The 27876-nt window shown below is 40.4% G+C and overlaps 1 protein-coding gene across 6 annotated transcripts in view; it reads right to left on the bottom strand.

The window, feature by feature from the left end:
• Window positions 1-27876, bottom strand: part of AHCYL2 (adenosylhomocysteinase like 2) — a 206745-nt gene that overhangs the window by 38117 nt on the left and 140752 nt on the right. For 3 of the 6 annotated variants that reach the window (XM_032761705.1, XM_032761703.1, XM_058426639.1), the window contains 3 exons: window positions 11812-11923; window positions 2732-2875; window positions 2209-2309 (listed from right to left, as the gene is read on the bottom strand). In XM_032761705.1, coding sequence (XP_032617596.1) covers window positions 2209-2309; window positions 2732-2875; window positions 11812-11923 — 357 coding nt within the window. Of the gene's footprint in view, window positions 1-2208; window positions 2310-2731; window positions 2876-11811; window positions 11924-23306; window positions 23854-27876 lie in introns of those variants that run through there. The other 3 variants (XM_032761704.1, XM_058426632.1, XM_032761706.2) reach the window with 2 other exon arrangements.

The raw sequence follows: 27876 nt of genomic DNA, 5'->3' as shown, positions 1-27876 counted from the left end.
ATTCAAGAGTGTTTCTGTCTTGATTCATTAGTTTGTAGCTCCAAAACAGATAGCTTTTCAATTTATTATATTAATTTTGGGCAGTCAGAGTACTCTTATCCTCAGAGAACACATAACCCAGAAAAGTTTCATAGTGAAGATGCTAATAGAAGCTGTCTGTACCTTGAGGAATCTCTAATGTTCTTAATCAGGAATGTGACCACATAAGTGTTGTGCTTTGGGAGAGACAATCTTTGGAAAGCTGATCTAGCCACACAGATGACCCAGATCTTATGAATCCCCATAAAAGATTCCAGACCATTGCTCTATATAACAATTTCCCGATAGTGGTCTCATTATGGTTAGCAACTCCATATATATTGCATCTCTGGTGATAAAAGAGGAGATCTAGAAAATTGTGGGGGCATTTTTGGTTGCCACAATAATTGGAAGGGGAGTGCTACTGGCATTTAGCGGGCAGGACCAGGAATCTGGACATTTTGAAAGTGTCTCAACAAAAAACTGTGTTGCAGCTGGTACAATTTTCAAATGTCCCAATGAAAAGTTCACATGGGTGAAAAACCTATGTACAATTATCTTAGTTTAGAACCTAATTCCTCTTTACAAATTAGCAAAAAGTAGTTTTGTAGTTTTAATACAAAACAATAGTTTTTCCAGGAATGTAACAGCTATATAAATGAAGAGAAAACTCATACTTTTTGTTGTTCTTGTTGTTTAGAAGTTTACAAAAAGTTGTTTACTATTTCAGAAAATCATGGCAATGCTGCTCTGATGCTCTGGAATCAATAACACATTTATTTCTGTCTTCAAATAATACTATTTCAAATAATACTGTGAAATAGTACAAATATCTGATTGTTCTACTATAGTCCTCAAGTATTTACATATTGAAATACACATTATTTTAAGTATTGTACTTTCTTTTATTCCTCCTTCATATTTCAGTTAAGATTTTATATATTTTTTTTAAGATTATATGTACCTAGACATGTTATATCTGAATTTCATTTCAGGATAATTCAGGGACACTGCAAAAAAAAAGTTTTTTAATAAAAAGGGGACATTAAAACTGATGAGAGTAAGGTAGGAATCACTGGTGTAAGCAAATCATGGTAATTCCATGCCCCTTTGTAGGACTGGTGGAGCACACACACATGATCCAGTTTTGCGCAATGAGACACGACGGAGTATCCTGGAGGGACTTCTCTTGAGCGAGGAAGAAATGGTCCCTCTTCCTTTTCACGTCAGTTTGTGATGACTAGAATAGTTGTAAGCATCTTGCTATCAGCTTGAGGGTGAAGTAAGCATACTGAGGAGGCAGCTCCAAGAGAATCAGAGAGGTGAAGCTGGAGCCCTGAGATCCTGCATCTGAAGTCTGCCTTCTCTTTGGACTTTCTGCTATGTACTGTGATAGATTCCTTTATGTGACATAATTTTTATTACAGTCTATTGTTGTAATTGCTCTCTTTTATTTTGAGTTACTGTTGTTCATTTCTTACTGTGCTGAATTTATAGCTGTCTCTCAGTATCCTCAGGGGATTTATTCTAGGACTCCCATGGATACCAAAATCTGAGGATGCTCAACTCCCTTACACAAAATGATGCAGTGTTTGCATATAATCGGTGCACATCCTTTTGTATATTTTAAAGCATCTCTAGGTTATTTATAATACATCAGTGTAAATGCTATGTAAATAGTTGTTATATTTCTTGTCTGTTATTTTGTATTATTGTATTATTTTATTTTCTGAATATTTTTGATCTGCAGTTGGTCAAATCCTCAGGAAGCAGAACTGGTGGATACAGAGGGCCAATTGCATAAATTAATCTTGATTATAGGTATATATGTATAGGAAAAAACATAGTATATATAAGGTTCAGTACTGTCTGAAGTTTCAGGTGTCCACTAGGGGTCTTGAAACTTATCCCCCACAGACAAGGCAGGGGGACTACTATATACTGAAGTTAAAATCTTGACTCTGTGATTTCTAGCTGTATAACCTTAAACAAATATCTTAAGCCCTCTGAGCCTCAGCTTCTTCGTTTATAAAATGGAAACAAGAATACCTGCTTTATATGGCTATTATAAGGATTAATGAGCTAATACTTGTTAAGCTCTTAACTCGGTGCTTGGCATGTTGTAAGCTTTCAGTAGCTTGTGGCTATTATTAACTATTGTTATTAAAAGGAGAAAAGAAGAGAACTCACAGCAGTCTGAGCAGTGATGTGTGTGCAACCCACGATTTTGGCTCCAGCCAAAGGCTTTTCTCCTTGAGCTCTCTTCCTCAAAGCCATCAGTGCAGGCATTTCTGAAAAGGCCCAATAAATACAGCAATATTAAAGAAGAGGGAGTAAGAGATAAAAGAACAAACAGAAAAACTTATTTTCTTAAGATCCTTCCCCTGATCAGGTTAGATTAGGTTTCTCCAGGGATCAAGACACTAAACCTGTATTTTCCTTTATAAAGGGCTTTCAGAGGCAAATGCTCCAGGGTTCTGATTCTCTATATTCCAGTCCTTATCCAGTCTCTCTTTTTTTTTTTTTTAAATATAGGGTTCCTTCTAGACTTGCCAGGTTTCCCCAGTGTTTCCTGAACTCATATTTCTTTTGTTATAAGTATTCTTATCACATAGAAATTTCACAAGCTACCAGACCCCAGACATAAAAAGGGATTAATATGGACAAAAAGACACAGGCAGGTTAAGAAGGAAAAGGTGCTTGTTTTCTTTACCTTGTTCAGCAATTTCAATTTCTCTTCGTCCAAACTCTGCCTGTTTGATGTTCTTAACACAGAAGTCACTGCTTCCCTTAGAGTTCTTTTGCTGCTTGTCCCTGGGTGATGTCTCATCATCAGAGCTATCTGTATATGAAGCCGCTGGAATGACAGAATAAAAAACACTCAGGGAAAAAAAAATGCTCCCTCTAAAATTCCAAACCATGGAGCGAACTGAAGCTTCTCTAGCCACCTAGCGCCATATAAATTTTTTACCTCTGGTAAGTACCTACATGCTATACACAGGCCAGAAGAGGGAAGCTGAAAGAGATTGCCAAAGACATTCTTCCTGGATAACCTTAACTTGAAATGTAGGGCTAACTTTATCTTCAGAACATGCAGAGGTCCTTGAATACGCAAAAAGGAAAGGTTACACCATGGTAGCATTAGGTTAAAGTTCCTAATGCAAGATCATGGTCATTAACCTATGGGTTTTTGGGATTCTAGCTACTCTGCTCTGTGTGCTGCTTAAATATTTGATATAATTTGTGTTTTAGTACAATTACTGAACAGATAAGACCTAGAAAACAAGGAATCCATGGGAAAGTAATTAAGAACCACACAAAATGTATTTGTCTGACCTAACAGAGCTTTCTTTTTTAAGACGGACTCTGATGAGGCTGAATTGTGCCTGCAGACCCAATTAGACATTGACAATGAAGTATTCAATGCGCTCTCCCTTCTTGCTGGCCTCAGTAGGTCCAGTGTTAGGCATTTTAGACTCCCAAAGAAGTGAATAAATCCTCCTTTGGTACAATAAAATGCTCTGATAACTAATCCATTTAGCAGTATATACTAGAGTGTGAAAGGTCTAAAACTTTTTATCGTGGCTAACAGGCAGCTGCTGCTACTACTATTCACGTGCTTAGCTGGGGTCTTTTTAGTCTTCATAGGATTCTGTAGTTACTAACCATTTGCTAGATTATTTGAAGCAGTGTCCTTCCCTGATTTGTGTTTGAGCTTCTGAAGATAGTTCTTAACCCCCAAGTTTTTTGGGGGGTTAAGAAACACTCTCTAGAAAACGCTTTGTATCTCTCAGTGGAATAAGTACTGCCATCACTTTTAAGAGTAGAAAACTGTGAAAGCTCACAGTGCCTACGGTCTACGATGCTCTGATCTACTTATATGCAGAGAATTAAGGCATTTCTGAGATTTCTCAGCAAAGGGTCTATCTCTGGGAGGGCTGTAAAAGGCAAGTCTGACCTTGCCCAGTTAATCAGGCGTGGCACTACAAACCATTTGGGCAGCAGGGGCTTGAGAATCTCTTTTGGAGCTGGAGCAAAGTCCTAACACGAGGCAACAGGAATGAACATGGGCACCAGGGGAGGTGAGGGAATTAGTAAATCCCCAAAGAGACTTTTTGTTCTTGAAAGGAGCTAATCTGTACAAAAAGTTCGTGGTTCCTTCTCCTAGGGTGAGTGAAAGCTCAAAGTACTTTTGGCAACAGAACCCAGACACAGCTTTCTGGGAAGTCATCTGTTTTACTAATCAATATTCAGAAATACCTAATAAATTAGAGGCTTAGGGGAACCATGCTTCTACCACCTGAGAGATAAAAAGATAATAGCCATCTCTAATCCTGATCCATATTTATGGGAAAATTACTTTTGAAGAAAGTGTTCATATTCAGAATATCCTGAAATCTCAAATCTTTTTTCAGAGTCATGATGATTTTTATGCTTCCCAATGGCCATTTAAATATAGTGGTCATGTGTTGTGGAGTCAGTCTTTGGTTTAAGTCTCAGTCTCTGTTTTTGGGTGTATAAAGTGGAGCTGATCCGTTTGAAAGAGTTGTTAATTTATTCACTTATTCAGTCATTCACACACTCAGTTGTTTATTCAAATTTTAATTATGCATCTATTATGTACTAGGCATAGCCTAGGTGCTGGAAATACAGGACAGATATAGATGGTCCTTACCTTCATGGAGTTTTCAGTCTAGTCAGTGAGTCAAAAAAGAAATAACTAGTTACAAAATTAATTATTTAGAGCTTTAAAAAATACAGTTGTAATGTGTGCTATAAAGCAGAAATCAGGATGTCATAAGACTATGTAATAGGAGAACATGACTTGTCAGAGTCAAGTTGTTAAGCAGATTAAGATAATGTATGTAAAGTGCTTACTGAAATGCTTGGCATACAGTAATTAAGCACTCAATAAATGATACCTGATATTACCCACTTTAGCACATATTTTAAATTCAGTTCCAGATATAACATCTTTAAGTGTTCTTACTCAGCTTTAAGATTTTGAATGGGAAAAGAATGATATACATACATTATCATTTAGCAGTTTATCTTTTTTTATACCTCCATCATCTACTAATCTACCCAAACAGCAGGTGGCTGGTCTCAGCTCACTGCAACCTCCGCCTCCTGGGTTCAAGCGATTCTCCTGCCTCAGCCTCCTTGGTAGCTGGGATTACAGGTGCCCACCACAATGCCTGGCTAATTTTTGCCTTTTTAGTAGAGACAGGGTTTCGCCATGCTGGGCAGGCTGGTCTTGAACTCCTGACCTCAGGTGATCCAGCCACCTTGACCTCCCAAAGTGCTGGGATTACAGGCTTGAGCCACCATGCCCGGCCTCAAAGAGCCCTCTATACGGACCTGCTATCAGGTAAGAACCAAAAATATCAGTTGTCTAGATTGTACTACTATGTGAATACGACATGGCTGACAGATCCAGACCAAGAGAATATATCATTAGTTCTGCAAACACAGTGGAAAGGTTATTGCTGAATTAGTGACATTTACTCATTTATTCTTTGAATCCATACTCATTTCTGCCACAGAGTAACAAACTCATGATGACAATTGAGGTAGTATTAAGGACTGTTCCTAGGAAAATTTAGAGAAATCCAACACATATGTACAAACACATTTGAACAGAGTTTCTAAAATATTTGTAATTGTCAGCATACTCTAAAGCCCAGAGTCATAATTTAAATAAACAAGAACAACCAATAACCTACTAAAGTAGTCCTGAGATCCTAGATCTAGCTTCAACCCTAAGTGGTTAAGTGACCGATTTTCAATTTATCCAACTGTAAACTGTAACAGATTCCCTCTTTCCTCATGCTCTTTCCCCCAATTACCACCAGAAAAATCTTACGAATAAATGAGATGATAACAAAAAGGGTTCAGTTTCTATGTAGAAAAGTAGTATGAAGTACAATATAACTTTACTACGGGATGTTATCTTGTTTCATTATTTTCCAAAATCAAAATACAACATGATGAATCAAGAATCCACAATCTAGCTCACAGAACATGTACACACGGTTTATGATTCAAGCCTGATTAAGCTTTACCTCTCAGCAGCTGTGATACTGTGGGTTACTGCTAGGAGAAGCAGCAGTCAGAACCCTGACTGAATTAGTCCTATTAGACTATTTTATGTCAGGCAACTCCTCTTGGGCCTATTCATTTGGTAATGGAAATAACAGTGGGGACCTGTGTGTCGGGTTATAGCAGACTTCACTGATGAATAACACTCTGGAAATGTGTAAAAAGCTATGCTAGCATCCCAAATATAAATAAACAAAACTTTGTTGTTCGGAAACATCTGAAAATATCTCAAACTTTATAAGAATTGTAGAGTTTGGGAAAAAAAAGAACCAATCGTGAAGAAGGGACTTCTGTCTTCTTTCCTCACCCTTAACCAAGTAACTCATTGCAAAGACAGCTTATTCAGAAATATATCACTGAGAATGGTCTCATTAAAAAAAGAGTCTCTTCTGTTCATTTGTTTTTATGAGGTTTTTTTCTTTAGGGGAAGGAACTCATTACAAAGACAGTTTATTGCACCCTTAACCAAGTAACTCATTGCAAAGACAGCTTATTCAGAAATATATCACTGAGAATGGTCTCATTAAAAAAAAAAGTCTCTTCTGTTCATTTGTTTTTATGAGGTTTTTTTCCTTAGGGGAAGAGTTTTTTATAAGATTTTAGAAGTTTTTTAGAACTATTTCTTATAAAATAGTTTCATGGATTAATGCAGGGCTTTTCAACCTGGGTTCTGCTAGAATTAAGTCCTAATGCCTTGAAGCATCCATCGTACATCATGAATTAACTTCTCTCCTACGCATCTGGAAAGGTACTAGTTATGTATCATCTTTTTGAAAATTAATAAAAGTCTATAAAATCATTTTCTGTGTTCTGTGATTCAGATGAGGATCCCTGGGTGAGAAAAGCTGGCAGAGGTTCCTAAATGAAAGCATGGCAAAACTTAGTACCAAGATCCTTAGGAAGGGAGACGAGACTACAGCCTATGTAAGCCTCTGTGTATCTTCAGCAAGACAAGCACTTTGGACAGGAAAGTATCTTTTTTTGAAATCTCATAAACCTGCTTTTGTTGTTCATACACACTGAGTATATTAGAGACCTCAACAAGGGTATAAAAGCATAACGTCTCTGAACACCTTTCACCAATATTTATTTATTGAGTATGTCTTCTGTGTCAAACACAGTTCTAAGTGCTGGGAATAGAGCAATGTAAAACAGAAAAAAAAAAATCTCTGTTCTCATGGATCCTGCATTTAAATAGAAGGGAAAAGACCAAAACATATTAGCAACATATATATGTTATATGATAAGTGCTATGAAGAAAAATAAAGGAGGAAAATTTGATAGAGAATGTTGGGTGGAGTTCTGTATAGTATTTATTTCTAATGAATTAATTTTTAATTGACAAAAATTGTACATATTTATGTGTATAACATGATGTTTTGAGATATGTGGAATGGCTCAACAGAGATAATTAACATATGCATTACCTCATATCCCTATCATTTCTTTGTGGTGAGAACACTTAAAATCTGTTGTCCTAGCAATTTTCTAGAATACAACACACTGTTATAACTATAGTCACCATGTTGGGTACAATTTAAAAGAGTAGCCAGGATAGGATTCAGTGAGAAGTTGATAATTTTTGGTGAAGAACTGAAGGAAGTAAGGTAGCCAGCCATGCATGTATCTGGAAAAAGAGCATTCCAGGCAGAGGGAACAGGTATAAAGGTCTCGAAGCAGGAGAGTGCTTGGCATGTTTCAAAATAACAGTAGGAGGCTAGTAAGGCCAGAGTGAAATGAACATCTCGGGGAGCGGGGAGGTTTGGGGAAGTAGAGAGGTGAACAGAAATGTAGGCCATTGTAAGAACTTTAGGCTTTACCTAAGAGTGGGATTGGGAAGCCATGGAAGGTTTTAGGCAGTGAAATGATATGACATGACTTATTTTAAAAGAATACATTTGGCTGGTGTTGAGAATAGACTGAAGATGGGTAAGGTTGGAACTGAGGAGTTCAGTTTTTAATATATGGGAGGTTTGAGATGTCGATGGGCTGGGTGCCATGGCTCATGCCTGTAATCCCAGCACTTTGGGAGGAGGATTGCTTGAGGCCAGGAGTTTGAGACCAGCCTAGGCAACAAAGTGAGACCCCTATCTCTACAAAAAATTTTTTAAAAATTAGCCGGATGTGATGGTACGCATCTGTAGTCCTAGTTACTGGGGAGGCTGAGGTGGGAGGATTGCCTGAGCCCAAGAGTTCGAGGCTACAGTGAGCCATGATTGTGCCACTACACTCCAGCCTGGACAACAAAGCAAGACCCTGTCTCTTAAAAAAAAATAGAATAAAATAAAAAGAGATATCTATAAAACATTCAAGTGAAAGGACTGAGCAGGCAGTTGTATATATAAATCTAGTATATACGAGAGAGATTGGAGCTGGGATAAAATATGAGAATCAAACACCAATACATGATATTTAAACCTGTGAGATAAATGAGTTCATCTAGAGAGAAAGTATAAACTGAGAAGGGAAGAGGTCCAAGGATCAGTCTTTGGGGCTTTCCAGTGTTAATTTCTACTGTCATTTAAATTATTAATTTTTTTTGAGACGTAGTTTCACTCTTGTTGCCCAGGCTGGAGTGCAATGGCACGATCTCGGCTCACCACAACCTCTGCCTCCTGGGTTCAAGCAATTCTCCTGCCTTAGCCTCCCGAGTAGCTGGGATTACAGGCAAGTGCCACCACGCCTGGCTAATTTTTGTATGTTTAGTAGAGACGGGGTTTCTCTATGTTGGTCAGGCTGGTCTCGGACTCCCGGCCTCAGGTGATTCGCCCGCCTCAGCCTCCCAAAGTGCTGGGATTATAGGCGTGAGCCAACGCGCCCTGCCTAAAATTATTTTTTAAATAAAAATAATTTTTTTAGATGGAGTCTCGCTCTGTTGCCCAGGCTGGAGTGCAGTGGCACAATCTTGGCTCACTGCAAGCTCTGTCTCCTGGGTTCAAGCGATTCTCATGCCTCAGACTCCAGAGTAGCTGGGATTACAGGCGTGCGCCACCACGCCTGGCTAATTTTTACATTTTTTGTGTAGACAGGGTTTCACTGTGTTGGCAAGGCTGGTCTTGAATGCCTAATGTCAGGTGATCTGCCTGTCTCGGCCTCCCAAATTGCTGGAATTACAGGCATGAGCCACTGTGCCCAGCCTAGTCATTTAAATTATAATGTGTGCTGAAAATGGGCCCCAAGTTCTTACTGACCCACATTTGCATATATGTCTTGTCATATTTAGAGAGTTGTGAGTCAGTTCCATTACTCTTAGCTTTTCATTCGATGCACATGAAGCTCTTTTTCTATCACTGTATATGTTTTCATTGTCTGTGTATGAAGATGCCAGGTGCAAGAGTTTTCCAGCATCACACAACAAATCAAACATAGATCAAAGACTAGAAACTAGGTCTCTGCTAACTCCTAGTCCAATAATCAAGATAGTAGGCATTTCTAGTCAGAGTTTGTTTAACAGGGCTTGACAAGCATTCACTCAAAGGGGAAAAGAAAAAGAAAAAAGCAAAAAACAAAACAAGGCAACAGTGCATGTGATGCAGCTGCTAAAGAAACAAACATTTTGGGTTTCATTTTAAAAGCACTGAGTTTACGCAACTAACACTTCCTGTAGATTAGTTCAGACCATTGAGAATATTATGTAGATAGGCATAATATTTTTAAAATGATACCTAATCTGAAATATATCCAGATGAGGGTAACCAGGACAGTGGGATACCCCTAAATCAGGCAACCAAAACCAGCAAAATTTAAATAAAATCTTTAAATTCCAGGGATTATATAAGAACTTATTAGGAGATAAATAACTACATATAGTAAGTAGCACCATATGTCCGAAAGAGGCCAGCAATTAGAGGGAAGCCGAATGAGATCTTTAAGTTCTTTTTCATCTCCAGGATGTTTTGACTTCCTGCGCTTGAACTTAATATCATTGAACAGATACATTAGGTTGACAATTTTTGACGTATAAAAATGGTAATTTCATATAGTTTAATCTAAAAGGTCCAAGTTTACCAGGATGATACCAGTCCATATCATTCACCAATGAGCTATGCCAAGCCACTATGTGCTTACTTAGAAACCAAGGGCATCAATTACTCTCTTCCAGGTAAATAGATATTTTTTAAAGTACCCTCCCTGCCTATGGGGGTTGGGTGGGAAGGCAGGTATTGGTTTCCTCGGCAGGAATATAGTTGGATATGTATATCTAGTGTGTAGGGGAGAGACTGAGCTGGAGTTAAAATTTGATATTATTATTATTATTTAGTATGAATCTTTAGATAACATGCACAAACCCACAGCTTGAAATGTTATAAACTATTTTACAATTCACATTTTTCACAACTATTACGGTTTCCAGAGTTAAATTAACCAGTTCGTGAATTTCCAACACTGCTGATTTCAGCAGAATAAGATAGGGTTCCTGGCCAGGTGCAGTGGCTCATGCCTGTAATCCCAGAACTTTGGGAGGCTGTGGAGAACCATTTGAGCTCAGAAGTTCCAGACCAGCCTGGACAACATGGCGAGACTCCATCTCTACAAATAATTTTAAATTTAGGCAGGCATGGTGGTGGGTGCCTGTGGTCTCAGCTACTCAGGAGACTGAGGTGGGAGGATCGCTTGAGTCCGTGAGGTCAAGGCTGCAGTGAGCTATGACCATGCCACTTGCACTCCAGCCTGGGTGACAGAGTGAGACCCTGTCTCAAATCTTGTGCTACTCCACAAAAAAGGTAGTACAAGATTATGGATTCCATAGGAAGTGATGTCATATGCTTTACATCATTCACTGTTACTGTGGGGGGAGAGTAAAAAGAGAAATGTAAAAAAGTATATAAATAATCTACCCAGCCTAAAAGCTAAAGCTTCCCAAACAACTGTTTTCAACTTTATATAACAAATAGTACTTTCCTATTTGTACGAAGAACAAATAAAATTTCAGGTCATGATAAAAATTTTCTAATGAATATTACTATTTATAATGTGAAGAGCTAACTAGGGCAAGCACTCAGCTCCCTACCACATCCCAACACAAGAGCAAAATAAACTAACTCCATATTAAATCAGACTCATACTAGGCAGCGTGTAGCATACTAGCCGATGCCTTCAAGGGATCCTACACAGTAACAGCTCACCTGGCATTAAATGATAACTCAGTCCCAGGGCACATGTATTTGAATTAATGTCAGTGCAAAGGATGGGAGGAGTAACAAGAAGTCCAATGTCACAGCTTAGGAGAGAAGGCAAAGGGCTCACTTGCTTGAACTAGCTACGGTGTCTTCATTATTTCTTGGGGCAATTGAGGTTTCCCTGTTAATTTGCAAGTACCAGATGGAGGGATGAAGAACTTTTTTATTTTCAAAGGATAAAAAAAAAAAAAACCCACAAATATATACACATACTGTTCAGGAAAGATCATCAATGACATATTCCCACCCTTCTGAGTAGATTAAAGAATTCAATTTCCTTAATCACCCTCTTCTGCCTCTATTGGAAGAGGAGGCCTCTATTAAGCTCCACTCTGAATCGCCAAGAGAAATCCAAAGATTCCACCCAGAATTTTAATCTAAATTTTGACTCGAAGTATTTATTCAAAGCACAGTCTTGGTCATGCTTAATTAGCCTTGGATAGACAGGAGGGCCCGTTGAGATCATACTCATTAGCCTCAACAGCTGGGTCCACAGCAGTTCAGTACTCACCTGAGCTGTAGCTGTCAGTAGATGACTGAGAAATGGAACGAGACAAAGAGCGACGTCCAATTTTGGTGGGACGTTTGTTGAATTCTTGCTTCTGGTCAGCAAACTGGATCTGCTGAGAAAAAGAAACCTAGTTATATAAAGAAAAAGAACCTCCATTTTGAGACAGCAATTCAAGGCTTGTATTATAGACTTTCACCTTCCCTAACAGTTGATCTGATTGTATCAACCTATGTTTGGAATATTAAGACTCTTTGAAGAGAAGAATACTTTTTCATTCTTCTTTTTTTTTTTTTTAAATAGAGATGGGGTCTTTCCATATTGCCCAGGCTGGCCTTGAACTCCTGGGTTCAAGCAATCCTCTCACCTCAGCCTCTCACATAGCTGGGACTACAAGCATGTGTCACTGTGTCTGGCAATGTCTCATTCTTTACCTACTATGTTTCTAATCAAATTTAAATCTTTGATACACTTTTTTTTTTTTTTTTTGAAATGGACTTTTACTCTGTCACCCAGGCTGCAGTGCGGTGGCACGATCTCGGCTCACTGCAACCTCCACCTCCTGGGTTCAAGTGATTCTCATGCCTCAGCCTCCTGGTAGCTGGGATTACAGGCACACACCACCATGACCTACTAATTTTTGTATTTTTAGTAGAGACGGGGTTTCACCATGTTGGCCAGGCTGGTCTCAAACTCCTGACCTTAAGTGATCCACCCACCCTGGCCTCCCAAAGTGCTGGGATTATAGGCATGAGCCAGTGTGCCTGGCTACTCTTTGACTATATGCTTTTTACAATAAAATTGTGACACCCCACTCCCCACAAATAGAGAATGGGATATTCTGGTTAAATTTTTAGAAAATTGAGTCATATTCAGAAATATTTTATACAGTTTCATTGAAAAGTAAAACTGGAAAGAATATTTGAGATTATCATATTTGTAAGCTCCATACATCTGGATGAGAAAATTGCAAGGTACAGGAAAGAATATTTGAGATTATCATATTTGTAAGCTCCATATATCTAGATGAGAAAATTGCAAGGTACAGGAAGGCAAAATGACTTGCATTCAGGTTTCAAGAGTCTCAGGAAATGGTATGACTTAATAATTTTTAAAAAGGCTTTTCATTAAGAATGAACATTCTGAAATTGCATTTAAATTCTGGCTATGTCACTCATTAGCTGTGTGATGTTGCTCAAGATGCTTTAGTGAGTCTCATTTTTCCATAAATACAACAGAGATAAAAGTACTTACCTCACAGGTTTTAGAGAGGGTTCAATGAGACAATGTGTGTAAATTGAAACATAGCAGGAAATTCAATAAATCTACTCCCTACCCTACCCCTACGGTTCAATGCTCTCATAACTTTTGCAGGTAGCCACTCTAATTTGTTAAAGCTTTTCTAAAATATATTAGTTAGCTTTCCAGTATTAGTAAGTAATTTTTTTTTTTTTTTTTTAGGTGGAGTTTCACTCTGTAGCCAGGCTGGAGTACAGTTGCTTGATCTCGGCTCACTGCAACCTCTACCTCCCGGGTTCAAGCGATTCTCCTGCCTCAGCCTCCTGAGTAGCTGGGAGTACAGGTGTGTGCCACCATGCCCAGCTAATTTTTGTATTTTTAGTAGAGACGGGGTTTCACCATGTTGGCCAGGATGGTCTCGATCTCTTGACTTCGTGATCTGCCTGCCTCGGCCTCCCAAAGTGCTGGGATTACAGGCGTGAGCCACTGCACCCGGCTAGTAAGTAAATATTAATTTATTTTTAAATATTTGATATTATAAAATACCTAAAAGCAGTAAGATTGATCATTAACTATAATAGATATAGAAGGAGCAGATTAATTGAATGAGTATGTATAAACCTCATATCATACTCTGGATGTTGAATTTTGGATGATTCTTTGATAATGACTTTCTTACAATTTTATCTTTCTCCTATTGTTGGAGGTTCCAGCTGATACTTTATAATACTCTACAAATCAAAGGTCACTTGTAAGCTATACTTGTTTGGGGGAAAAAAGCTCATACAATTTATTCAACTAATAACTTTTTTGTTTTCTCTGTTTGTATAATTGCCTATTCTGGATCCAAGGTAGCATAGAGGAAGGTCTAATGAAAATGATCAAAGGTCTGACAAGTGACTCTACCTTTAATGATAAAAAGATGGTTCCTTGATGGGCAGAACATACAGTACACCAGAATGAAAGCAGGAACTGACGGCTCCACTTCCTGCAGTTAGAGGTAACTAATGAGTCACTTGAGTATTGCGACAAGGGGACCAATGCCAAATTGAATTAGCTTCACATTGCCTTTTAGGGGGATTCATAGCATTTTCATAGCTATAACAACAAATAAAGCCTGCAAAGTGCTTTAGGGCTTGCAAATTGTTTTCAGCAATAGGAAAACTCATCGAATAAGAAGTTCTTCATGAACTAAAACAAATGACAAAGATGATTATTTTGCTCAACTAGCAATTTATTCCAAAAAGATAAAGTGCCCTTTCTATGTACTCCCATAGGACGTACATGAACTTTCATGTATTGCATTTCCCCTAGCACAGCACTTACCACAATGAATGTAACTAACTGTCTACTTACCTGTATTCTCTATAAACTATAGGCTCATAAAGGGAGAAGCTGTGATTCTTATTCACCCTTATATCCGCAGGCACAAATCCTAGGCACTCAATAAAGTGCTGAATCAATACATCTGAAGTAGCCTATTCTATCTTCACTGTCTATACTTGGTTGAATACTCACTAAATATGGTGAACATAAACCAAGTCTAAAGTTAAAATGATTTTTAAGGGCAAAAAGAGCTGGGAAGAAGAGGGAAGGTGGAAAGCTGGGGAGGTGGACAGCAGTCAGGCTGCAAACTCTGGCTTCCATTTCACCAACCTTGTTCAAAACAGTCACATGTCTTTATTTTTTTTTAGAAGCCCATCCAGGAAAAGGAATAATAATGGAACTTTTCAAAGGTCATCCTGAGTCGCTAACTTTTCCAGTGTCCCCTTTAAATAGATAAACCCTGTTTCAGATGCTCAACACAACCCCAACACAACCACACACCTGTGTACATGCACATGTGGGTGCATATGCATGTACATACACCACTAGAGGGGGCCAGTCACTCTCATTCTCTAGATTGTAGGATCAAGGTGAACAAACCATATAGCGATCTAGCTGCATTATCATCTCAAACCAGTTTATCTGAGCTGAGCTGTCTTCTCTATAGTGTTTTCTATTTACAGCAATCCCTCCTTCCTGGGACAAGTTCATGCTATCTTTTAATACTAAAGAAGACTAGGTTGTGCAAGGCTTTCTCCACTTAGAACATAGGGTTCTGAAACCTTGCTTACTGGTTAGACCTTGAATTCAAGTTTCTTTAAGACAGAAAAATATTAGAGTGAGATTAACCACTTAAATATAAGTTATACAATTTTCCCCAAGAAACAAGTATCTTTCTCCGACAACCAGAACATGAGTTAAGTGGCTCCCTGGTGTTTACCTCCTCTTAATAATTAAACACCAATATACAGTCCATTTTGTAATGGATTGGTTTTGTAATCTGCCCACCCCAATTGTGGTACCTTAGTAGATTCTACCCCTAACTTTCCTACCTTGTCTGGAACCAGGGTCTTTTAAGGTAATCCTCCTTTTCCATTTGAGAGAGAACTGCCTAATTCCAACAGGCATTAAGGCAAGGGAGGGAAAGAGACTGTTAAAAGAGGGGTAGCTCACCTTATGCCAGAGGGAGGGATGAAAGCAGGAAAGGAGGGGAAAAAGAGTATAAGCAGCTGGCCTTTTACAATAATGGCTATAGCAGCGGCAAGACTGGTAAATAAGAGCTTAGCCTCACCTGGGCCTTAATCCCAGAGTTGCCATTAACAATGTATTTCTTCTTGCTGCCCAGCATAGTGACATTACCAGCCCCACTGCCACCTCTGTGGTCCAGGGACCCTTGTGATCAGGCCTTTAAACTTTCCTCATCAGCAATTCTGTTGGCTCTGGTTCTGGCCAGCTTTTTGGGCTGGGGAGTGGGGGACTACTCTTCCTTGGAATCCCTGAAGCAGCTCCAACAACCCCTTCAGCAGTACAGCCCCAATTTAATAAGGCATTTCTGTTAGTGGCTCATCAGCCATTCCTAATTCTAGTGGCTGTTTTGCTTTTATTTATTTTTTTCCTAAATACCTAATTACATGGATCCTCTGACCTCTAAACCTTGCAAGTCCCTTGACAAGGCCCAACTTGCATGCACATAACAATAGCTTATTTATATAACCACTGCACTTTTTTGCTCGCTATAATTAACTTGCTAATTAGGTTCCTTTTCAACCTTACCTCCTCCTTTTCCATGTCAGATGATTTTAGTTAACCTAGTCTCATTAGAAAAAAATTAACCACAGAGCCACTAAAACAATGAGAGACTTTATTAAAGGAGTAAGAAAAAAAAATGAATGGTGCCAAGTACTCAGGCAGGCCCTACCCTACACTCTGTGTCCTTGGATTAGCCAGACTGGGGACACTGATTTCAGCTCTGTCACCAAGGAAATCAATTTTCTCAGTTCACTGCTTTCCTCTGAATTGTGCATCTTTTATACAGGTTTTGACATTTGGTTTCTAGTCCCAGCTCAAGACTGTTGCTGATTTGGCACAGGGTGACCCAGTTTGCTTTTTTCACAAAATGTGTGTTCATGGAAGGTACGACTACAAAGGGAAGTTTCTTATCTCCTCAGAGTCCCCAGAATCACAACAATCTTATTACATGCCAAATATTCAAGGAAAATGGCAAAGAATCACATTATTTATTTGCTGATTTCTGAAAGAGACATAGTGAAGAAGAAAGCTACACTCAACTGTCTGCCACAGAGATTGGGAGGAAAGTGATGTGAATTCTTCCTTAATTAAAAAAAAAAAAAAAAAACTGCTTGTTGAGCACAAGAAAGGATATAAAATGGCAGTTTTTTTTTTTTTTTTTTTTTTTGAGATGAAGTTTTGCTCTTTTTGCCCAGGCTGGAGTGCAATGATGCGATCTCGGCTCACCGCAACCTCTACCTTCCGGGTTCAAGTGATTCTCCTTCCTCAGCCTCCCAAGTAGCTGGGATTACAGGCATGTGCCACCACACCAGCTAATTTTTTGTATTTTTAGTAGAGATGGGTTTCACCATTTTGGTCAGCTGGTCTTGAACTCCAGACCTCAAGTGATCCACCTGCCTCGGCCTCCCAAAGTGCTGGGATTACAGGCGTCAGCCACCGTACCCGGCCGGCAGATTTTTTTTGTTTAAGGATAATCTTTATTTAGAGAGAGAAGGTCCTATTGCATACTGCTTGTTGACATCTCTGGAAGAGAAAAGTTTGGTAAGTGCCTATTTTCACAGTTCTGTGTATATGTTACTTCTATTAATTTGTACAAGAATCTTAAGAATTAGGCAGTATTATTCTCACTTGACAAAAAAGGAAAGTGTAACTCTAAGAGAACAAACGATTTGTCTAAGGTCTCACAGCAAGTAAGTGATGGGACTGGAATTTGAGCCTGTGTTTATGCTACAGCCAAAGCTCCATCTACTATACCATGCCTTATAATATTAATCAGAAGACCAAAGGTCCTAGTCCTAGGTGTACTAGCCCCAAATCATTCCTTTTCTCTTTAAATTTATTTAATTTAAAATTACTCTTTAAATTCATTTTCATATCAGATTACATCTTAGAAATGACATCATCGCGGAAACTCTTGGGGCCCTGATCAAGTCACAATTCTAAAACACCTAATTATATAAGAGTTAGAACTCTAACAGCTCTTTAAGTGGCAACTTTGCCCAATGTCACTACCAGAAATGGAAACAGAAATTAATTGAACTCAAATATGAATGTTCACCATCACCCACAGCAATTCTGATCTCTTACTCATAATTTCACAAAGTGAGACAGATCATTTGCTTGCTTGATGAATCTCTAAACTTTTGCTCCTCCTAACAAGAATGTTCACCCCAGTTCACATGTACTAAGCTGGTTCCCCTTTCCCTCACTCAGGTAAAAAGGAGCTCCTTGGTCCAATGACTTAAGTCAGATAACTTGAGCCAGAAGGACTGGCATACCTATACCAAATAGAACCAGAAGACATTTTAGGAGACTGACAGGAAAAGGCTTACCACTTAACAAGTTTTGTCTGTTTGTTTTGGTTTTTTTTTTTTTTTGGAGACGGAGTCTCACTCTGTCACCCAGGCTGGAGTGCAGTGGCGCGATCTCGGCTCACTGCAACGTCCACCTCCTGGGTTCAAGTGATTCTCCTGCCTCAGTCTCCCGAGTAGCTGGGATTACAGGTGCGTGCCACCATGCCTGGCTAGTTTGTTTTATTTATTTATTTTTTTAGTAGAGACAGGGTTTCACCGTGTTAGCCAGGCTGGTCTCGATCTCCTGACCTCGTGATCCGTCCACCTCGGCCTCCCAAAGTGCTGGGATTACAGGCGTGAGCCGCCGCGCCCAGCCAACAAGTTTTTATAGAATACAGTAACTTTCAAATTTTAGCTGCATCAAAATCACCTGGAGAGCTTATTAAAGCACATTGCTGGATCTTAACCACCAGAGTTTTTGAATTATTAGGTCTGGAGAGGGCCCAAGATTTTGTATTTTGTAATTTAAAAAAAAATTTTTTTTTCAGCTTCCAATTCTCTGGTTGAAGATTTTGTGTTTTGAGTAACTCCCTGGGAGACGCTGAGGCTACCAGCCTGAAGAGCACACTTTGAGAACCACTGCTCTAACACTTTCTCCAAGCGTGAGTAAAGCAGCCCTGATTCTGTCGATTCTTCTTAACCAACCATTCTATCCTACCATGGTTATAACCATGGAGCCACTTTCACACGCAGAAAAGTAAATGTTATTTGAAAGGTCAGAGAATACAATGAGGTGATCCTTTCTTTTCTTTCTTTTTTTTTGAGATGGTGTTTCGCTCTTGTCTCCCAGGCTGGAGTGCAATGGTGCCATCTTGGCTCACGGCAACCTCCACCTCTCAGAGTTCAAGTGATTCTCTTGCCTCAGCCTCCTGAGTAGCTGGGATTACAGGAGCACACCAACCATGCCTGGCCTATTTTTTTGTACTTTTTAGTAGAGATGGGGTTTCGCCATGTTGGTCAGGCTGGTCTTGAACTCCTGACCTCAGGTGATCCGTCCACCTCGGCCTCCCAAAGTGCTGGGATTGCAGGCGTGAGGCACCGCACCCAGCTGAGGTGATCTTTCTTTACACCCAAAACAGGGTCTAAAGAAAACTGGGTCTAATTCTGATTTCCGTAACTTAAGACTCTTAAGAAGAGATAGGTAATATATTAAGAAAAACAGGACTCATGGGGAGGATAGAAGATCTATTTATCCTAAAGAGGATCAACGCCAAGAGAAACCAATTAATTCCTTTTCAAGTACATAAAGTAATACTACAAAGGATGTATCTGTGTCTCTACTTCCTAAGGTCTGTCATCATTTCTAAAATGGGGATAATCATATCTACTTTGCCTATTTAAAATGTATGCTGAGATAATAACATGTGAGAGGGTTTTGAAAACCACATATTGGGCCGGGCGCGGTGGCTCACGCTTGTAATCCCAGCACTTTGGGAGGCCGAGGCGGGCGGATCACGAGGTCAGGAGATCGAGACCACAGTGAAACCCCGTCTCTACTAAAAATACAAAAAATTAGCCGGGTGTGGTGGCGGGTGCCTGTAGTCCCAGCTACTCGGAGAGGCTGAGGCAGGAGAATGGCGTGAACCCGGGAGGCGGAGCTTGCAGTGAGCCGAGATTGCACCACTGCACTCCAGCCTGGGCGATAGAGCGAGACTCCATCTCAAAAAAAAAAAAAAAAAAAGAAAACCACATATTGATACACAAGTCTAAAATATTAATATTTCTATTCTTTCAAATTAAATGTTCTTAACCTATATTCCATGGATGTCTAGAACCCCCTACAACAGCATGCAAAATTTTGTGTTTTTAATATCCTGGGGAGAGAACCCATAGTTTTCATCAGTTTTTCAAATGGCTGTCTGTTTTAAGCACCAATCCTGACCTAGAGTTATAGTCAAGCTACCTCTACCACCATTTATCAGATACTTTGGAGATTTTTGTCTCTACTTCCAAGTAGATATGGTTCAGATATTCCTCAAAACATCTCTCTCTTCCAAGCCAAATAAGTGGCTTGAGCTAACTCTTTACCTATGAAAAGGATTACTTCTTGCCAAAAGAATATCGGGCATCAAGCTGGCTGGATACTCAAGAAAGTCAATCAACCAGATTTCCTATGGGAAAGTACGGAGAGCTGGAGTGGGAGGAGGAGGAAATATTAAAATGTAGAAACACAGAAAAAGTTATTGCTGATCTCCATGCAATAGACTAACCTCTGTTAGTCAAGGTTACTACCAGAAGGGACTAAAGATCTCAGGGGAAGTAAAACACATTAATAAAGACAATCTTTAAAAGGAAGTGTTCCCCAACCTTTCAGCAGTAAAGCTGTCTGAACAGGGCTAAGAAAATCCTTCACATGAAAACAGCTGAGGAGCAGAGGCTCCAGGAGAAGTTTTCCAGTGACTGATGGAACGTAACCTTGAAAGTCTACCTTGTCAGTTCTTGAGATTGGGGTTCTTCAGGCTTCACCCCGGCTTATTTCCCTGCTGGGAATCAGAGATGTGAGTACTGTCAGCTGTTATATGTGGTGTGAGTCCTATTCTCTGAGGGATATGACGTCCCTTTTTGCTGGTGACTTTTAACAAAAGGGAGATATCATAATATACCTTCTCTGCTAAATTTTTCTCCTGAAGGAAGATTCGAGAGGCTTCTCGTATTTCCTTTGGTGGCAGGGATAGTTTCAGTGGAAATTTCATTACACTAATATGTAAATGGGAATATGAGTAAGACACTCATTAAAACTTTAACTTGAAACTTTGGCCCAACATGGGAGCTGGAGCAAGGGTTTTTTTCTTGAGGATTAAAAGACACTTAAACATTTCACAAGTAAGGTCTGGAAATCTATCGGCAATACACTAGAGGGTGCTCAGAGGTTAGCTTTCCTGGCTAAGTGGCTATCAGTAGCAACCTAACGAAGTACTCTCAGACCAAGTCAGGAGTCAATGACTTACATGGTATCTGAAAGAAAGCCTCAAAAGTCTTTGGCAAAGAAAAGCTAGCAAATGAGACAATCGTGTTATTGAAGACTAGCTCCTCCCTATTCCTTTTTATTGCTGTTCAAAATACTGAGCAAAGGTATTTTCCTGCTATTTAAGGGAAAATGGCCAAGAAATTCCTAAGTGAGAGTAATACCTTATTAAAACAGAACAGAGCAGAGCTGTGCTTTTCTAAATTATTATTTTGTTTGTTTGTTTTGAGACGGAGTCTCGCTCTGTCGCCCAGGCTGGAGTGCAGTGGCACTATCTCGGCTCACTGTAAGCTCTGCCTCCTGGGTTCACGCCATTCTCCTGCCTCAGCCTCCCGAGTAGCTGGGACTATAGGCGCCCGCCACCACGCCTGGCTAATTTTTTGTATTTTTAGTAGAGACTGGGTTTCACCGTGTTAGCCAGGATGGTCTTGATCTCCTGACCTTGTGATCTGCCCGCCTTGGCCTCCCAAAGTGCTGGGATTACAGGCGTGAGCCACCACACCCGGCCGCAAATTTTTTTATTTATTTTTTACCAACCAAGACACAACACTAAAGAGCTGTGTTTTATTACATAAAGAGTGTTTTCTAAAAGCTGGGAAGCCCTAGATCATATCCCTTATGCAGTGGTCACACCAACTCCTTTAAGGCAGTCTTCCCGTTCACATAAGTAGAAAGAAGGTAAATGGGTGAAAGTTCAGTAGGAGCCGCTACTGAACTTTGAGGGGATGTGCTAAGCTTGTAAGACGGTGAGGACTATGACAGAAATAAGAATTCCTATAAAACTTTGATTCTGAGTTGGCACACTAATGTTCAGTAGAATTCTTCTGTAATATTCCTTTATAGAAATACCAAAGTTTGATACCTTAACGTGGCCCTTCCCTTAAGAAAACCAAATTTCTTTTTCCCTCTTCTTGTTATTAGTGAGTAGCAAGAAATTCAAAAAAACTCAACCCAATCAGAAGTATTAAATAAATCCTTCCATTAATTCTAAAACACTATGTTACTTGGAATAAGCTTGTAGATGGATAGGTTTTCTTTCCACAAAATGTTTTAAAATTGAACACAAGACTGGGCGTGGTGGCTCACACCTGTAATCCCAGCACTGTGGGAGGTCGAGTTGGGTGGATCACCTACGGTCAGGAGTTCAAGACCAGCCTGGCCAACATGGTGAAACCCCGTCTCCACCAAAAATACAAAAATTACCCAGCATGGTGGTGCACACCTGTAATCCCAGCTACTCGGGAGGCTGAGACAGGAGAATCACTTGAACCCAGGAAGCGGAGGTTGCAGTGAGCTGAGATCATGCCACTGCACTCCAGCCTGGACAACAGAGCCAGACTCCATTTCAAAAAAAGAAAAACAAAAACATGAACACAATGTTCTGAAATGACATTAAGAAGAACAGCAATAACCTCCCCCAAAACAATAAACAATAGCTGTAACAATGAGTTGAAATGTAAGTTCCTCGGGGGGCCTTTGTTAGGCCTACTATATATTCTATCTCATTATCAATAGTTATTTCTTCAAATCCATAATTCTATAAACACTAAAAAGAACTTGAAATATGTTTTAGAGAGTCTAACTAGTTTTCCATAGTGGGGAAACACAAACCTGTAAACATAAACCTGTGTAGGCTGTAAGAAATCAGGCTAAATCTAGAAGAAACTATTTAGAAACATAAGGATGGTTACTGTCTTTAAATTAAAAGTTGAAATTCGATCCAATATAATAGGTTTATATGCTAGTTCTTATCAACAAATAAGTCCTATTATCATTATACTAAAACTACTGATCAGGCAAATATGGTATTCTGAAGAACTGTACCAAGAGAGCTACAGTTCCTGCCTTAGAGAAATATCTATATAAAGGATAGCTGGGGGGGAAATAGGGAATGTTGTGACTGAAGGGAAAAATACGGGCAGGGAGGGGAGAAATGTTTGCAATTTTTTCAGACTTGAGAGAGCACCATTTCTGTGAGTTCTGTTTTTGTTTTTTCTCCTCACTGTTGTTTTTCTTTACCCCCAGAGAAACAAATGAAGCATCAGGTTGAAAACAGAAGTGCAAAACAGTCACAGGAAACACAACCCATACATCACACCAGCAGCCGGAGGAAAGCCCCCGCCCACCAGAGACCAGGCAACAAGCCCTGGCCAGGCAACTCTCACACCTTTCCCAGCTTCACGGATAATTAAGAAACAGCAGTGACCTAGTACCTAGGAACTAATCAGAACGTAGAGTAATAACTGTTTTTCCAACCACAGATCTTGGTAGGAGCTTCTCAAGAGGTGATCCTTGTCACCCGTCAAAAATGGTTGCCTCTCATTACCAAGAAACAGAAGGAGAAACAAAACGACCAGAGAACTCACCATCCACTCAGGCATGTGAAAAGCTGAGGTGCCCTCATTACCGTCCCACTTCTCCATAGTGCAGGCTTGGGTAAGATATGTCCTGAAGCAAAAGGGAAAGCTGGTTTGGAAATACTGGGGTTATCTGAGTGCCCCAAAGCAGACCCAACCCTAGTGAGATTCAGAAGTTCACGGTGGCTAGCAGAAGCTGCATCCCTTTTCACAGCAGCCTCCGATTCAAATCAAGAGCATTAGTCAACTGCCTGACAACCCCTTACTGGCCGGCTTCAAAGCCTTCTGTTTCTGATTTCAAAATCAGAGCTGATGCAAAGTGCTGCACCCGGGCACTGTGCTTCTCACAGGGCACTCACTGTTTAATACTACCCAAACACTCTACCCGCACCTCCCCAGTGGGGGCTTTCTGCAGCAATAGTTGGACTTCCTTCTTTCCCTGTGTGTGAGGCACTTGTGCATTCTCTCCCACCCTTCAGGACACGTCACTGGAGGTGCGGATACCAAGATCAATAAAGACTGAGGTCAGGAAGGCACTCCCATTTCTCAAGAGTTGCTTGATTTGGATCAGTAAACAGGCGTTTCCTTGAAATCAAGAGCTCCTAGGGCTTTCAAGTTTAAACAGCTATGCAGAAGCTCCCCATCTGCTCCCACCAGGGGTCTGGCACCAAACTCTCGCATATCTCAAGTTAGAGTCTTATTGCATGGGAGGTTCGGATGGAGCCTAGGAAGATCTTTCTCAAAATCAGAATTTCTCAGCAGCTCTAAGAAAGTTCTGGGACGACAGCTCCCTCTGCTGGCTCCCTGTGCTACGTACACGAACGCCTCAGGGCCCTCAGCTACAGAGATAAAGGTGCTGATTGCAAAGTGGCTTCACTGAGGCTAGTCAGGAGCCACCACTGTGTAGGTTTAGAGGACAGCCAGGGTTTCCAACCAAGACTAGTGCTGCCTCAAAGTCCCTAACCAATGCCGGATTTTACACACAGATCTGGTTTCAGGAAGAAACAGGATGCCAGTGCAGTAGCCCTGTACACTATCACCTTAAAGGACCTCCGAAGTTGTTTCTGTTTTATGTCTCCATACCAACTCCCTCCTTGCTGGACACTTCAGAAGTTTGGAAATAAGACATAACTAGAAAAAAGGTAAGCTAGCCTATCTCACCTGCTTAGTTCACTCCTAGGGTGTATTATCCAGTAAGAGTACCACAGGTTTCAGGCACAAAGGAAGCCTAACAAGATATGCCTGCTTTGGTCACTTTAAGGACCAGGACTCTTTACAGTGTTAATTCCCATTGAAGAGGATAGTTTCTCTACAGCTAACAGTGACAATATTATAATTATGATTATAGGTTCTGTGAAAGGAAAACATCTTGGGCCCCCAAAATCACTAAGCCAAAGGGAAAAGTCAAGCTGGAACTGCTTAGGGCAAACCTGCCTCCGATTCTATTCAAAATCACCTCTCTGCTCACTGAGATAAATGCACACTGATTGCCTCCTTTGAAGAGGCCAATCAGAAACTCAAAAGAATGCAACCATTTGTCTCTTATCTACCCATGGCCTGGAAGCCCCCTCTCTGCTTCCAGATGTCTCGCCTTTCCAAACTGAACCATGTTCATCATACATATGTTGATTGATGTCTCATGTCCCCCTACAATGTATAAAACCAAACTGTGCTCTGACCACCTTGGGCACATGTCATCAGGACCTCCTGAGGCTGTGTCATGAGTGCACATCCTCAACCTTGGCAAAATAAACTTTCCTTTTTTTTTTTTGAGACGGAGTTTTGCTCTTGTTGCCGAGGCTGGAGTGCAATGGCGTGATCTCGGCTCACTGCAACCTCCGCCTCCCAGGTTCAAGAAATTCTCCTGTCTCAGCCTCCCGAGTAGCTGGGATTACAGGCATGTGCCACCATGCCCGGCTAACTTTGCACTTTTAGTAGAGACAGGGTTTTGCCATGTTGAGGCTGGTCTCAAACTCCTGACCTCAGGTGATCCGCCTGCCTTGGCCTCCCAAAGTGCTGGGATTACAGGCATGAGCCACCACGCCCGGCCAACCTTGGCAAAATAAACTTTCTAAATTAACCAAGACCTGTCTCAGATGTTTGGGGTTCACACTTCATTACCCTGTAAGGCCTTCACTACTTAAGAGAATGGTCCTTTGGATTTGGAATGGAGGAGAGGAAGGTAATATCTATGGAAGAGGTACTGTAAGATGCCAGAGAGGGCAGAATTCAAATGAATGGCCAGAGGTTTGACTGGAGAGAAAGGCAGGTGAAAACAGGGACAGTTGAACCAGGTGCATTCAGAGGTATTAAGGGATCACAGGGAGGGTGGAGAGCAGGCGAAATAAGAACAGCAGAGGTAGAAGTAAAGGAAGCTGTGGTCATAGAGGAGCTATGGAGTTAAGGCGACTTGAGTGATGTCAGGACACAGGGTGATGAGACGCAGGGAAGATAAGGCCCACTGAAGTCAGAGTGTCAACTCTGATAAAGTCTTAGCTACTAGCAACCTCTAGTTATTGTCCTCTGGTCTTCCTTTAAACCCAGAGGACTTCTTAAAATGAGAAGTCACATCTGTTGCCTAAATTGCCAGTCGTGTATTTCATCTGTGCTTTAAACGCAACACATCTACAATCAAAATTATTGCTCCATCTTTCCTTTCGCAGCCCCCTCCAAACAACACTTTCTTTTCCTCACTTTTTGTGTTTGTGATGCCACTGTCCTCAGGCAACCATATATGAAACCTCAGGCACTGCTGATTTTCCCCTTTTCCGTGGTCCCCAGAACAATCACTTGGATATTATTTCTGCGCCCTCCTCCACCAAACCTTTCATCTATCCCTTTCTGTTCATTTTCACTGCCTCTTAACCTTCTACCAATCCTTTCCCGAAAGACTATCCACTTCATATCCATATATATATATATATGTGTGTGTATATATATATACACACTCTGTCCTCCAGGTAAACTGTATTATCTGCTACTTCTTGAATGTAAAGACTACAGTATGGTGACCATGAACACTGGTTTTGGAATCAGACAGTTAGGTTAGAATCCTGCCTCTGCCACTTATTTGACCTCTCTATATAACTCCAATTTCCAATTTGTATGGTGGAAATAATAACAGCTACCTACCTAACAGGACTGACGCAAGGATTTTAAAAGGGTACGTACTCTAAGGAGTTAATTAATGGTAGCTCTTAATTATGTTATTATGATGCTGTGTTCTTTCCTACCTCAATGGCTTTGCTCATGTCATTTTCTCAAATCAAAATGCATTCATTTCTGCCTTCACTTCCATCATCACTTTTTCAAATATTTAAAGGAATGATAGTTCTACCATGAAACCTGACCTTAAAAAATGCATCTCCCCTTCATCTAATATTGTTCTTTGGCTATATCACTATTCTCACCATTCCTCAAATTATAGTTCCTATGTATGTGTGCTACCCTTTGTTAGTCTCCAGGCTCTTCAGGGGCTTAGCCTACTTTCATTTGCCTACAATACCTGGGATATAGTAGGTGCTTAAGAAATTACCAAATTTAAAATTTATGTATGCTGTACGTATTCTTATTATACTTTGGGGGCAACTTGCATACTAAATGTATTCAATATGTTTATGTCCATTTTATAGAATTTGGAACACTGTTTTATATTTGTAGGGGCTTAGTTATATTACTGACTACAGCTATATGACTTATTTGATGAGAAGTCCTTAGTAGGGTTTTAGTCCTTAATTATAATATTATCTCTGCAGGAATATATAATCCATTTTCCATTGCTTGATCTGCACCCATTGTAATCCATTTTGATCTGCATTATAATGAAACTTTTAGGAACAAATTAAGGCCAAAAGTCTATTTTATGGCTAGACTGAAGCCCAACCCTTAGAATATTTCAGTGACAAGAAAATTACTAGATTATATTGATAGTGTAGACTAGTGTGGTAATAATTTTTAAAAAGTAAAGGTAAAAGAAGCTGGGCGCAGTGGCTCACGCCTGTAATCCCAGCACTTTGGGAGGCTGAGGTGGGCAGATCACCTGAAGTCAGGAGATCAAGACCAGCCTGGTGAATGTGGTGAAACCCCATCTCTACTAAAAATACAAAAATTAGCCAGGTGCAGTGGCCCACGCCTAAAATCCCAGCTACTCAGGAGGCTGAGGCAGGAGAATCCCTTGAACTTGGGAGGAAGAGGTTGCAGTGAGCCGAGATCGTGCCACTGCACTCCAGCCTGGGTGACAGAGTGAGACTCCGTCTCAAAAATTAAAAAATAATAAAAAGTTTATAGCCAGGCGCGGTGGCTCACGCCTGTAATACCAGCACTTTGGGAGGCTGAGGCAGGCGGATCACGAGTTCAGGAGATCAAGACCATCCTGGCTAACACAGTGAAACCCCGTCTCTACTAAAAATACAAAAAATTAGCCGGGCGTGGTGGTGGGCGCCTGTAGTCCCAGGTACTCGGGAGGCTGAGGCAGGAGAATGGCTTGAACCTGGGAAGCGGAGCTTGCAGTGAGCCGAGACTGCACCACTGCACTCCAGCCTGGGCGACAGAGCGAGACTCCGTCTCAAAAAAAAAAAAA

Source organism: Hylobates moloch, unplaced genomic scaffold (assembly GCF_009828535.3).
Source record: "Hylobates moloch isolate HMO894 unplaced genomic scaffold, HMol_V3 SCAFFOLD_1, whole genome shotgun sequence".
NCBI lineage: Eukaryota > Metazoa > Chordata > Mammalia > Primates > Hylobatidae > Hylobates > Hylobates moloch.
This window is presented reverse-complemented; position numbering and strand designations above follow the sequence as displayed.